The 14,511-nt window shown below is 35.7% G+C and overlaps 1 protein-coding gene across 2 annotated transcripts in view; it reads left to right on the top strand.

The window, feature by feature from the left end:
- The window catches only part of LOC121422300 (centrosomal protein of 112 kDa-like), a 56,829-nt gene that overhangs the window by 16,334 nt on the left and 25,984 nt on the right, over positions 1-14,511 (top strand). For both annotated transcript variants that reach the window (XM_041617243.1, XM_041617244.1), the window contains 7 exons: positions 1,689-1,790; positions 2,160-2,408; positions 3,045-3,144; positions 3,667-3,785; positions 7,832-7,975; positions 9,375-9,529; positions 10,834-10,963. In XM_041617243.1, the coding sequence (XP_041473177.1) occupies positions 1,689-1,790; positions 2,160-2,408; positions 3,045-3,144; positions 3,667-3,785; positions 7,832-7,975; positions 9,375-9,529; positions 10,834-10,963 (999 nt within the window). The remainder of the gene's footprint in view (positions 1-1,688; positions 1,791-2,159; positions 2,409-3,044; positions 3,145-3,666; positions 3,786-7,831; positions 7,976-9,374; positions 9,530-10,833; positions 10,964-14,511) is intronic.

The raw sequence follows: 14,511 nt of genomic DNA, 5'->3' as shown, positions 1-14,511 counted from the left end.
ATTTGAAGTTTATTTCGATCATAGTTCGAGTCTTACTCGTCTGCTCGTGCCGAGATAATTTATGCACGATGAATTCATGAATGGAAGTCATGGCCATCGATCGTGCATGCGCAGTATAAAGTACTGTTCTTTAATCAAACCAGAAAATGGCCGGAAATTGACGCGATCAACGTAAAATAAATCTTGCTTTCATGAACAATATTAAAATCATGACCATAGAACATTATTTAATCGTAATATTTAACAATAATTTGCATATGATAATCATTAATATGAATTTAGAGCTTGATGTGAAACGTTTGTATTTCGTTTCAATTTTCAATGGCGGACATCTCATGACGATCAACTTGACTTCTTGAGTCGAGCTAGTGCACTTGTCTAAAAAAAATAATCATCACGTCAGGATTGATTCTCGAACATTGTCTACATGCAAAAACTCTGTTCAAGTTCGTAATATCACCATATAATAACATTTTACATGACAAAACAGAGAAAATTGCGTTTGATATTTTTCCCATCAATTTGAAGCTAGTTTGTGCCCAACTTTGGGCTCTGATTTCATGAATGGGAAAATATGTCATACGTCATCAAACACGCATGCGCATTGTGCTTATTTTCTCGGAGCTTGGAGGAGACGTCCAGAGATGGAATAACAATAGAAATAATCCCAGTATTATTTCTTCCATATGAACATAACATACTTTGCTGACATCGTCAATATTCTTAGTATGACCATAAAATCTTGTTAAATCGTAATAATTTAGATGAATTTAGGGCTCGATTCGAAACATTCGTATTTATTTTGATCGCATGCTCAATTGCGTCTAAAAAACTGGATTGTCATTATCAGGATTAATTCTCGAACATTGTCATAACTCATATTCCACAATCTTTCCTCACAATTGTTATATCATCATTGAATAGCAATTCAAATGACCATCCAGAGAAAATTACGTATTTATTCCCATAAATTTATTTGGAGCTCATTTTGGATCCAACTACACAATCTCAGGCAAGTTACAGCGCTCTCCGTTGATTGCACTTGTTTGCTGACGTCAAGCACGCCTGTCGTTTCGGGAGAGTGAGTGTACGGAGCTGCGGACGGGGCTGGTGAATGGACTGCGAATGCTAGTCGACCGAAAATCATTCGGATCGACTCTGCGTGATTCATGTCTTTATTATTGTTTCATTTTAAACTTATATGTTGTCATCTGCAAATATCATTGTTGAAGATATTTTGGGAAGAATTCTGCTTTGGTCCCCAGCCTTTTTTTGTGTGTTTTGTGATCATGGAAAATACAAACGAACTTTGCTCTGTCATCTGCTTGTGCAACGCTCACCCGGCCGACGCCAGCGCGTACCGTCAGTGCGCGCGTAGTGCATATGCAAAGCGCATCGCATCGACGCAAAAACAAAAGACTAAATTTTCCCCGCCTTCAATATTCGATGCATCGATGTTCGATCGAATTAGAGCTGTCGAACACCGGTTTTCAAAATAATCGATATGACTCAGGCTTAATTTATAGTATTTTTCAAAGTCAGGACTGCTAGTCTGCTACTATATTGAATCAAGTGTTGCAGGTGAGACTGCCAGAGGCACTCCATTATATGTTGCAAAGTCAACATTTTTCTTTATGAAGTAATACTTTTCCATTTAAAACCAAGCCATGACTTGTAATTTATTTTAGGTAGAGGTTCGTAACAGACACAAAGTATCTTTCACATATTCATCAGATGAAGAAGAGGATCTTAATCCAAGGAGGAAAGAAGCAAAATCATCTGATAATAAGGTAAAGTGACATTTCACAATTTTGGAGCATTGTGGCCCAGTGGATTAGTCTCTTGACTTTGAAACAGAGGTTCATGGGTTCGTATCCCAGCCATGGCGTAGTTTCCTTCAGCAAGAAATTTATCCACATTGTGCTGCACTAGACCCAGGTGAGGTGAATGGGTACCTGGTAGCAATTTATCCATGCCATGAGTGTGTGCGCTGGAAGTAATTACACTGGCCAAGCCACATTGTAGAGCCCGGGTAATAATATCCAAGTCCTTTGGAAGTGCATAGAGACATTATAATCATATGTACTATACAAGAACTGTTTTTTTTGTCATTATTATTGTAATAATTATCATCATTATTGTTTTTATTATTATTACAGGTTCCTCCTACAAACCAAAGATCATCTGTGTTTGATTGGCCCAAATTGGAACTCAGTCCAGTGGCTACAAGAACCAATCAGATCACAATCAATGGAAGACCAAATATGACATCAACAATGTTTAATGATGTTGCCATGGAAACCAGACAAGAGAAGCAGCATCTTGAGATGAGAACTAAGCTTCTGGAAGCAAAATTTCATGAAGAGAAACTTCTCATCCAACAGAGACATGATGAAGCTATCCAGAAGGTACTGTTAATTTCAAAATGGTGCTAAAGACCACCTCTAATGAAGTGTGAGATCACCTGTATGAATCTATAATGTCACTGAAACCACTTACGATGAAGTTTGAATTATCATAATCCAACCATTATAATGATATCAATCAACTCCTCAATATAAATGTAAAGCAATAGCGTATATTTTGAGAGTGATTGTAAAACTTGCACTTCATGTCAATTTTCCCTGTAAGCTTTCTGGTAAAATTATAGATTCTGTAATTTAGGACAAATAAGCCACATTTCTATATGGCACAACAATCTTCAACATTTTTCATAGTGTTCATTCAGACCAATCGTATCACTTTTAATAATACAAGTCTTTTAAAGAACAACTCTCTGAAGTTTGTCAGACAAACTCATAACGTCATGATATCATTATGATGTCATGAGTAACATTTATGTTGTATGATGTTCAGACCTAGTACGTCATCTGAATGCAGTCACATTCAATGTGACTATTCTATGAACTTTCTATTGATATCAAGTAACAAGTTACTGCTTTATGAAGTTACTGATATTTAATTCACCAAAACTAAATGTCATACATGGCTAAGAGTAATAAATATTTGTTGAAGCATTTCCTTGATTTTCTTCTTTTTTTAAGATCCTTGACAGGAAGAATACAGAAATGGAAGAGATGAAGCTTCATTACAGAACAAAAGTTTCAAACTTGGAAGAGACTAACTCTAAGTTAGAAAAGAAATGTAAGTGATTAATGGTGTGAAATTAGCCTATTCACATCACTCTTGGATCAAATACAACTGAAAAAAATAAAGTGTGAGTCATTTTAACACTTTATTTTCTTTAAACTGCATTTATATCTCTGTACCTTTCAAGAATTATGTTTCCATGGAGAAAAGATGTAACCATATACTAGTACATACAATCAATTGCAATTTTCAGAATGAAAACATTTTTATTTACTTTCCTTTTTATCCTCATTTTTAATTAGTCATGATTTAGAATTTAAACACAGTGTACTAATTATACATGTTTGCTGTAATTGTTACACTCCACCATAAACCAGAATATTTAATCTTTAGACCTTGAAATCTATATTGTATTTGTTCTTTTGCAAGAAATTGCAATTTCATACCTAAACAAAGGGTTCAGGTATATTTTGAGAGTCAGCTTTTTATTTCCTTTGTTAAAGTAAATGTACACATTTATCCTAACATGTTTGATTAAAATCCTTGGATTTCTTGGATTTTTTTTTCAAATTTCAGTACAAACACTTAGCAAGGAGTTCAGCCATGCGAAGGAGAGTAGAGATAAACAAATCACTGAACTAAGAAAGATGGTGGAACATAGCAGTCAAACAACTATTAATGATTATGAAAAGAGGGTAAGTAATGGTTTGTAATGTGTAGATTTCTAGTCTAGCCATTTTAACATTATAGATAACTCAGATGAATGTCCTGTGATATTTATGAAAATATTATTAATGAATGATTTATGAAATAAGAATGCTTAAAATATTATTTTTTAAACAAAACAGTAAAAAATTGCAAATTCAAAAACTCTTGAAAATCCAATTTCTACTTCCTATTATTGCCATGTTCCAAACAGACCAACATGACATGCAGAACAAATATGAACTTATAAATTTGTACTAAATTCGTAGACAGTCATGTTGAGATGGGGGAATATGAGAAGAGGGAGCTTTTTATTCTCATTCCTGAGAATGCTCATTTCACTTTACCCTTTTATAATGAACACAGAGTTTGGACATTTTATTGGGGAAAAAACAAATTAGTCGATTCGACAGTCTCATAGGCTCAATACACCAACCTAGAAATGTTCTTTCCGATGAAGTTTTTTTCTTGATTCGTGTTCCTAAGGGGTCCTAGAACAAATTCAGCTTGGTTGCCAAAAGTTGCCGTTTGGGCAATTTTGCTAATTTGCATAAATCCAAAATGGCCGCCAGATGCCATCTTGAAAACCTAACTTTTGAAACCCTGTCCACAAAATGATGAGTAATGACTCGTTTTAGGGGTTTAGAGATGTGTAGAACTGATTTCTGTAATCATTTTTGCAATATAAGGTCATCTTCAGGTCAAATCCAAGATGGCCGCCATATGCAATCTTGAAAAATTGACTTTTGTTCCCCTTGCCCAAGAATGACGAGTAATACCTCTACTTAGGGGTTTTGGGGTGTGCAGAATCCATTTCTGCTTTCTATTTTGCAATATAATGTCATCTTCAGGTCAAATCCAAGATGGCCGCTATATGACACCATCTTGAAATATCAATTTTTGAACCCTTTGCCCCAGAATCATGCATAATAACTCTATTCATGAGTCATTAGGTATGTTGATTCAATTCATATAGTTATTTTGCACAAAGGATAATCTTCAGATAAAATCCAAGATGGCCGCCAACCGCCATCTTGAAAAATTACTGTCTGAGGCTTATACGTGTTAGAACCAATGTAAAGGGATTTCAGTAAGATACTCATTTCTTTTATTAATTCTCAAGTTTTTGTCCCAGAATCATGAATAATATCCCTCTTTTCGTGAGTTATTTGGTATGTTTATTCAATTTCTGTTCATAATTTTGCAATGTAGGATCATCTCCAGGTCAAAATAATCCAACATGACCACTAAACGCCATATTAAGAAATAAAAAAACTACTTCCGAGACTATTGAACCTTGAAGAAGTGCTGTCCCTAATAAGGTTGTTGTTATGTATTGGAGCTCATGTAAGGGGATTTCAGTGAGAATGATTCATTTCTTTTAATCACTCCATTTTTAGTTCGAGGTCAAGTCATGTCTAAGATGGTCAGATGGTTGATAGATTTCGTCATTAACCGCTTACTTTAGAATTAAACCATTCAAGGTTTGGGCTATGATTTCGGGAGTTTTGATCCCTTTTTTATTTCTGTGCAACCATACTTTTCCAGTGAAATGACTTTAAAGTATTATTTGAATTAAAAAGTGATTTCTCCGTATTTTTTTTTTTCAAAAAAATGATTTAATTATTAACTTCCTTTATAATTATTATTGGACTTTTCCTCCTGACAAGAGCCATTGACTTGGTCAGCAGGAGTGCACTCTTTAGCCTCCTGCAGAAGATAGGCTCCCCAAGACTGTTCCACGGTCAGGATTGTTCTCATTCGTGAAATGTTTTACGGAAACGGTGTCGCCCCTGCCTCTCAAGAAGTGGGAGTACAAGACCTAGTCATACATAACAGCTGCCTGTCTTGTGCATGTAAGGGGTTTGGACCATCCATCAGACTTTGAGACAGTCAGAAATCCTGATAGACTCAAGACACCGACTGTCCTCCAGATATGTATATCAACAGCACACACTTGTCTGGTTATGGTGGACTCCTCACCTACCTTGGACCGACTATATGTCTCTTGTCCCCTTTCACAGGACAAGCATATAAGCATCAGGATTGTAAAATCTGTCACAGTCATGGCCAAGCTCATGCACGGAAGTAAGTCCTGGAAAACGTACGCCGACCAAGAAAAGTGGCTAAACACCTTCCATGTCAGCTGCCTCGGAAGTATCATACACGTTAAATGGCAGGACAAAGTGAAAAATACAGAGGCCCTTCAGCGTACGTGCTAGCATCAAAAGCTTATTCTCGCTCCTTAGTCAAAGGCACCTCAGGTGGTTGGGGCATGTTTGCCCCATGAAACCTTGGCGAATCCCTTCTTGGATTCGCCAAGGTAAGGTAAGCTGTGTGATTGGTCTCACCCCATCGATAGATCACACCTCCGTTTTAAAGACACATGCAAATATGACATAAAACTTGCCGGAATAGAAACTTACACTTATGAAGGTGTAGATAATAGTCGCCATCCATTCTATGGAGAGCTAGTACAGGGGTACAGGGGTCAAGACGTCAGAAAATAATCGGAATGCTAAATTGGCAGACCAAAGACCTAGGAGGAAGGCTAGGGCAGCATCTCTATATAAACGTGTCTCAGCGCCATCCTCCTTCATCTGTAAAAAATTGCTCTAGAGACTGCCACTCTAGAGTGGAGCTCTATAGTCACTCTCGAAAATGTAAGGCCTAGCGCTACACCATCGTCTTTTAAGCCGAACTGATGCCTACAATCATTGGACACATTGATTTAGAAAAATAATATTGATAAAACACTTACAAATTGAAATAAGACCCTAAAAGCCTCTTCAGTACAAAGGTATGAATGGACCTTAAAAAATACACTCGAAATGGATAGCCCAAACCTAAAGAGGATTCATTCTAAGTTGAGCAATTAATGTTGAAATGAACTTGAGAATTAATAAAAGAAATGAGTATTCTTACTGAAATCCCTTTACATTAGTTCTAACACGTATAAGCCTCAGACAGTAATTTTTCAAGATGGCCGTTGGCGGCCATCTTGGATTTGATCTGAAGATTATCTTTTGTGCAAAATAACTACATGAATTGAATCAACATACCTAATGACTCATGAATAGAGTTATTATTCATGATTCTGGGGCAAAGGGTTCAACAATTGATATTTCAAAATGGCGTCATATGGCGGCCATCTTGGATTTGACCTGAAGATGACATTATATTGCAAAATAGAAAGCAGAATGGATTCTGCACACCCCAAAACCCCTAAATAGAGGTATTACTCGTCATTCTGGGGCAAGGGGAACACAAGTCAATTTTTCAAGATTGCATATGGCGGCCATCTTGGATTTGACCTAAAGATGACCTTATATTGCAAAAATGATTACAGAAATCAGTTCTACACATCTCTAAACCCCTAAAACGAGTCATTACTCATCATTTTGTGGACAGGGGTTCAAAAGTTAGGTTTTCAAGATGGCATCTGGCGGCCATTTTGGATTTATGCAAATTAGCAAAATTGCCCAAACGGCAACTTTTGGCAACCAAGCTGAATTTGTTCTAGGACCCCATAGGAACACGAATCAAGAAAAAAACTTCATCGGAAAGAACATTTCTAGGTTCGGAAAATGTCAAATCGACTAAATAGCACTCTGCACCCAGTAATTTTCCCGCTGTAAAGGAAAAAAAAATCTTGAAGAGGGAGAAAGATAAAGAAAAGAAAGAAAGAAAGCAAGATGTAAAAATGAAAGAAAAAAGGGGGAACAAATAATGAGAGGAAGTTTGAAAGGGGAAAAGGGATGTTAGAGGGATTTACATTCTTAGCAAATGTTCGATAAAATGTTGAATTTGAATGATTAAAAGCTGTTTCACCATTCAGGCATTTTCATTATTTCACACATTGAAGATATGATCCATATAACATTATTGATATCTCAATACCTACTTACATTCGACCTTTCATTTCAAGTTTAGGGCTGCACTTTGCAAATTTCAGATTGACCAACACTAAAATGCCAACACCAAACTTGAAATCTCCCAGTGTATTTTTTTTTCCATTAACATCCATTTGTTGTAGCTTCATGATGCAGTAGCAGACTTTGAACAGGAGAAGTTTGATATGCAGAAGAAACAAACCAGTGCTATCCAAGACATTTTAGAAGATACCAATATTAAACTACAGAAGATGGAGATGGATTATAATACACAGGTTGAGAGTCATGTAAGATTTGTTTTATTTATAATCTTTATCCCTCACAAAGTGAAGTTTAAAATATAGGAATCAGTGTACGATCTGTCCGTTGCAAATATTATGGGTTGAACTACTTCCTCAGTTTTTAACCAAGTCTTGTGAAATTTGGAACACAGATTGATCTTGGGGTAAAAATGAGCAAGACACATTTTTTTGCATTTGTTTGAAATTGTGTTGCCATGGCATCACCATGGTGACAACATATTGTGTGGCAAAGTATTAGGTAAAAATCTTCCATTTCGAAATTCTTCATCAGTTTTCAACCAATGCTAATGAAATATGTCTCACATATTAGTCTTAGTGTAAAGCTGGGCAAGACATTTTTCCAAACATCGTACAGATTGTACTTTTTCATTTATGACCTATGTTCATGAAATTTGGCACACACATAGGTCTTGAGCTGAAGAAGTCCAAGACACATTTTAAGCATTTTAGAAATGTTGCCATGTTAACAACATACGTAAAAAAATACATTAAAATTCATTGTGGATCAAACTTCTGCCTGAAGATCCTGCTCTAGTTTCAGGTCACATGACCAAGGTCAAAGCTCACTTAGAGTTAATGAAATTTGACCATGTTGGGGAATTTATGGAAGTGTCATCATAACTTTGAAATTTTATGGATCTTGGTCATGAAACTTAAACATAATAGCAAATAGGTATCCCTGAACATCCTGTGCGAATTTCAGGTCACATGACAAAGGTCAAAGGTCATTTAGGGTCAACAAACTCTGAGAATGTTGAGTGTATTTGTGAATTGTCATCATAACTTTAAAAGTTTATGGATCTAGTTCATGAAACTTGGACATAAGAGTAACCATGTATACCTGAATACCCTGTGTGCATCAATGAACTTGGGCCATAATGGGGTATATGTTGAATAAGGCATCATAACATTGAATGTTTATGGATCTGCACATGTAAATTAATGAAACATAGACATAAGGCTTATCAAGTATGTTTTGCACGTGGTCATTTTGGGTCAGTGGACATAATATTTTATTATCATTTGAGTGTTTTCTTTTGTGAATAATTTTTAATAGCTGTTTTAAATGTCATCAATGCTGCTATAGTGAATCGCGTAAAGCAGGCAAGAAAGCCAGAGGCGTTCTATTTGTCTGATATATTTAAATACAATACACAAATATTTTATTTAAACTGTTCACATGAAATAATTTTTCATACATAACCACAAAATATATCAAAATATCTTTTACAAAAAAAAAGAAATAAAATCATATCCTTCACATCATGTTTTAGGGCATACACATTAATATTATTCTAGCAATGAATTTGAATAGTTACGTTCACTTCTGGAAGATTAACCAACAGTTAGAATATGCTTCAATTACTATATATTTTTTATTTAGGCTGAAGTGATCAGAGAGCTGGAGGGTAAGCTACATCAACTAGGTCTAGAAATGACCAATCAGCAATCAGGACAGCAACGCATCACAGAGGAGAAATCAAACCTAGAAAGACAAGCACAACTTCTAAATGTAGAGCTAGAGAATGTTTCTCAGAGGTAATTATGAGTTGTTTGATTGGCCTTTAGATTCAGTTAAAAGTATATTATCTGTCACAGTAAAAACATAGCATCTAAAAAAAATTCTCTTTTTAGCTTCTAGTTAAAAAAGTAAAATTGTCATTGTTTTAAAACTTTTTAAAGGAGAATCGAAGAAAAGCAGTATACAGTCCGACCTCTCTAATCCAGCCTCCCCTTATCCGGATCTATCTATTTTCCAAACGCACCCTTGCCGGGTTTTTTTTTTTTATCTAGTACGTGGGGAAATGACATTTTAAACTAAAATCTAAATTCCTACGCAAACTCACTTTGATTACATACATTTTCCAATATAGTCTACCTACAACCACATTATTTTTTTAATGAACATATCTTACCCAGATCACCTTAGACAGGATAATTTTCCAGTAAATCAGGCCTGATTCAGAGCAACCAATTTATCCTGTCTTGCTTTATGGACATCCCCATTTATATTTGAGCCTACAGTTCGTATAACAATGGCTGACATTGTGAAGCTGCAATGCCAATATTCCAACTTAGTTTCATTGAGTCATTCTCTTTCTTTCGAGGTATGCTCAATGTATTCTTCAATCATTTCAGCAGGTAAATTATCCAAGAGTTTTGGCAACCAATCATTTTCATTTCCTTAAAAAAACACCTATGATTTGCACTGACACTGCAGTGAATACTGTCTGAGTGCGCCTACTACAATAGATTACATGTAGCTTCCATTGGGGAGGCAGCTTCGTGTATTTAATATTGGGTCTCCCAGATCTGGATAAATCCCTTATCCAGATTGGTGCTGGTCCCAACGTGTCCGAATAAGAGAGGTCGGACTGTAGTTTGAATCTGTGTATTAAAGTAAACCCTTGTTTCTAAATAATGCTTGTGACATCTGAACCCAATACATGCTGGATGGTCCCAGTAGTACACCATGGACTGGTGCATTGTGGTCTACTTTTTATGACTCTTGTCTTTCAATCAGAGGGATGTGGGTTTGAATCCAAGCAATGCCTTTTTCCTTCAGCAAGAAATTTATCCACACTGTGCTGCACTCAACCCAGGTGAGGTGAATGGATACCCAGCAGGATTAATTTCTTGAATGCACTGGGCGCTGAAAGGCAGCTCCAGCTAAAGCCATTGTAATAATAATAACAATGTGCATCTCGGATTAAATTATTTATAGATAGATTACACTATTTAAATACCTATTATTAATACCAGTTTCATTTTTAAAGGGAATTACATACTTAATTCAGTAGTCAAATGGCTTGAAATGTGCTGTTTGTTTTAATTTGATTCAGGTACATAGCTTTGCAGAAAGACTTTGACATGAAGAAGGTTGACTATGAGAGAGAACTGAAAAGTTTGAGAGGGAAATCTGAAGCCAGAGTTGATTTCTTGAAAGAGGAGCATGCTTCTACTCTTGCAAAGGTACAGTGATTACTGTGGGTGTTTCATAAAATTGTTCATAAAGTTATGAACGACGCACAACTTAATCCACAACATCAGCTACATGGGGATCACTTATCACAAGAAATGGTCACCAATTTTGTGTAATTTGTAACTTACAAAAAGCTTTATGAAACACTCACCTACTGTCTATATGAAATTTTGCCCATGAGGATAGTAGAGATATCATGGTGTAGTGATTCAGTCACTTGACTATTAACCCTAAATCTCCCGGGGTATTTTGATACTTGCCATTCCCGGGGGGTGGGGGCCATTATGGCCCCCCTTAAGATCTCAGCCGCGGATTGCGAGATCACAACGAAAATTTGCATGATGGTAGAGAATGACGTTATCTATGCAGTCATGCTCTGATTCACTAAATAAAGCTCCTAGTATGCTATTTTTTGGTCAAAATATTCTTTATAGCATTCCTAACAATTGTGAATGAAAAAGATTCTGGTACCAAGACCAATCTTATGTATTTTATTTTTTTTTATTTCTTATGTATTTCTTTGTTCTTTACTCTTTGTTTTTTAGTGTTTTTCGATGAGAATCGTTCCAGACTTAATTCTGATCATAAACAATGCAAAATTAATTAAGTTTAATCAGTAAAAGTAGAAATAATGATGAATTTTTTAATTTTGGCTAAATACACAATTTGCATTGGATTTTTACATGGAATCACGTTTATGAGCAATTTTTGGTCTGACATGCACTTACATAATGTTGCGTAATGTCGTAACCGAGTACCCGGGTGTCTCAAATTTGGTCTCAAAATTTGCGTGAGACTTGAAAGTAAAAAGTCAGTGAGTGGCGAGGTCACAAATTTTGTGCAGCAGATACATCGCAAAATTGTCGAGGGGGGGCCATTATGCCCCCCCCCCCCCCCGGAGGATTTGATCCCCCCCTCAACATATTTTGTCACTACGCCGTTGCGCAAAATTTTTTTTTGATCGCTCCGCTCGCTGTCTTTTTACTTTCAAGTCTTGCACATCTTTTAAGGCCAAATTTGCAACGCAGTTCCGAAATTATGCAACATTTTTTAAGTGCATGTCAGACCCCAAATTGCTCAAAAACTTGATTCTGTGTACAAAGTCAATGCAAACTGTGTTATTCAACCAAAAATCATAAATGTATGATTATTTTTACTTTTGTTGGTTTAAATGGATTTATTTTATGCTATTTATGATCGCAAAAGCGTCCCCAACAAAGTTAATCAGAAAAAACAATTAAAAAACAAAGGTTTGAAAAAATGAAGAAATACATGAGGATTCAACACAATAAAATACATAGGAAATTAGTTATATTTTTCACAATTTTTTGTAGATATTTGTTAAAAATGTAAAACTTAAAACGCACACAAACACTTAGCATTCAACTAGCTATATGAATTGAGTTAAAGGTCAATTCCACCTCAGAAAAATGTTGATTTGAATCAATAGAGAAAAATCAGACAAGCACAATGCTGAAAATTTCATCAAAATCGGATGTAAAATAAGTAAGTTATGACATTTTAAGGTTTCACTTATTGTTCACTAAACAGTTATATGCACAATTCAGTGATATGCAAATGAGAGAGTCGATGATGTCACTCACTCACTGTTCCTTTTGTTTTTTATTGTTTGAATTATACAATATTTCAATTTTTATGAATTCGATAAATAGGACCCTCTTGTTTGAACCACAAAATATTAAAACAATGGAATCCCACATGTTCAGGGAGGAATGATTTTTTTACTTGACAATGAGGAGAAAATTAGAATATTTCATATCACATAATAAAATACAAAAGAATCAGTGAGTGAGTGATATCATCGGTCCCCTCATTTGCATACCAACCAGGATGTGCATATAACTGTTTTGTGAAATTAAGCAAAACTTAAAATGTCATTGCTTTCTTATTTTAGATCGGATTTTGATTATGCTTGTCTGATTTTTCCCTTTCCATTCAAAGCAGCTTTTTCTTGGGGTGGACTTGTCCTTTAAAGGCAAAAACATACCCCAAAAAATTTAGGGCATATTTGCATAATTAATAAAAATATAAACAATTAATTTTTTGAAAAATTTACTATACAATCTTTGTAGTTTACTCCCGGCCCGACGTGCATGCAAATTTTCTCAGCGATCGCGCAATCAGCGGCCGAGATTTAAGGGGGGAGTCAAATTGACCCCCCCCAGTAGATATTTGTCCGAAATAGCCCAGTTAAGATAGGGTGAAACCAAGGGTCAAGGGTTTGAATCCTACATGTACATTTACCTGCCGCTAATGTCCTTTGGCAAGGCAATTACCCATGTTTGACACTCACCACCCATGTGTTAAATGGGTACCCAGTAGGATGTGGATATCAATGTGATGAGATTAGCATTTTTTTACCGATAAACAGTTGCCTGGCCATGATACTCCCCAGGGAGTGGAGATGGTGCACTCTTAGTGTGGAACAGTGATGGATCCTATGAATGGGGTAATAATAAATTACAATGTAAAGTGCTTAGAAACATGGTGTATGAAGCGCTGTATAAATGAACTATTGACGAGTGGATACCATACGCGACCAAAAAAACACGTAAAAAGGATTACTTTTTCAAGGATTACTTTTTCAAGATAGGGCATGTTACATATGTAACGTAATAAGGGTGTCAAAAACACAAATATAATGAAAAAAGGATATCTATTTCGCTAGAAAAGCTACGTGTTTAGGGTCAACTTTGCGAGGGTATAAAAAAATAAGACAAATTTTTATAAAGGATGTACTTTTGCCTCAACAGTCAACACTACATGTTTAGAGTACAATTTGTGTGGTGTGGGAAGTGGGGCCGTACTTCAATTCAGGGAATACTTGCCAATATTATCGTTTGTTTCCAATACCAGTTAAGGGTAGGGTTTCACATGCCAATACTTTTTAAGGGATGCATTTTCAGAATATGGAAAATATTTGTTTAGGGTGCTTTTCGAGACCCCATGGTCACACGTGGGATCCACTCGTCAACGGATCATGAAGCCAGGCATAGCATTGTTAATTCATTCTCTGTTGCATCATACTTGTAGTGTAGTCATAAAATGGTTATCCCTAACAATAATACATTTCCTCATCTCTATTCTGGTAGTGGTATATGAACATAAATTGAGATTTATTCACTGGGAATAATATGTCATGATTTCTACAGCTGGTGATTATAAAATAATCACCAATAATAATGAATAAATGCAAAATCATGTCAAGATGTGTGTTAGCATGCACAAATCAAGATAACATAGGTTTATGAATGAAGTATGAGTACCAACAATAACTCCCCTGAATGCATTATTAATAGTGGTTAATGGCATCCCTATATATTTGGTGAGCATAAGGAGAGGATTTATGCTGTTGATAATGAGTCCTGTTAGGTGTTTCATAAAGCTGTTTATAAGTTAAGAATGACTTTAAGAACAACTGGTCAACCTTTCTTACATGCTGAATACACACAAATGAACATGAAATGGTGAATATCATTTACTACAAGAAATGATAACCAGTCGCTCTTAAGCTGTC

The sequence above is a fragment of the Lytechinus variegatus genome, chromosome 10, assembly GCF_018143015.1.
Source record: "Lytechinus variegatus isolate NC3 chromosome 10, Lvar_3.0, whole genome shotgun sequence".
Taxonomy (NCBI): Eukaryota; Metazoa; Echinodermata; class Echinoidea; order Temnopleuroida; family Toxopneustidae; genus Lytechinus; species Lytechinus variegatus.
The sequence above is the reverse complement of the archived record's forward strand: the minus strand, read 5'-3'. Positions and strand labels throughout refer to the sequence as shown.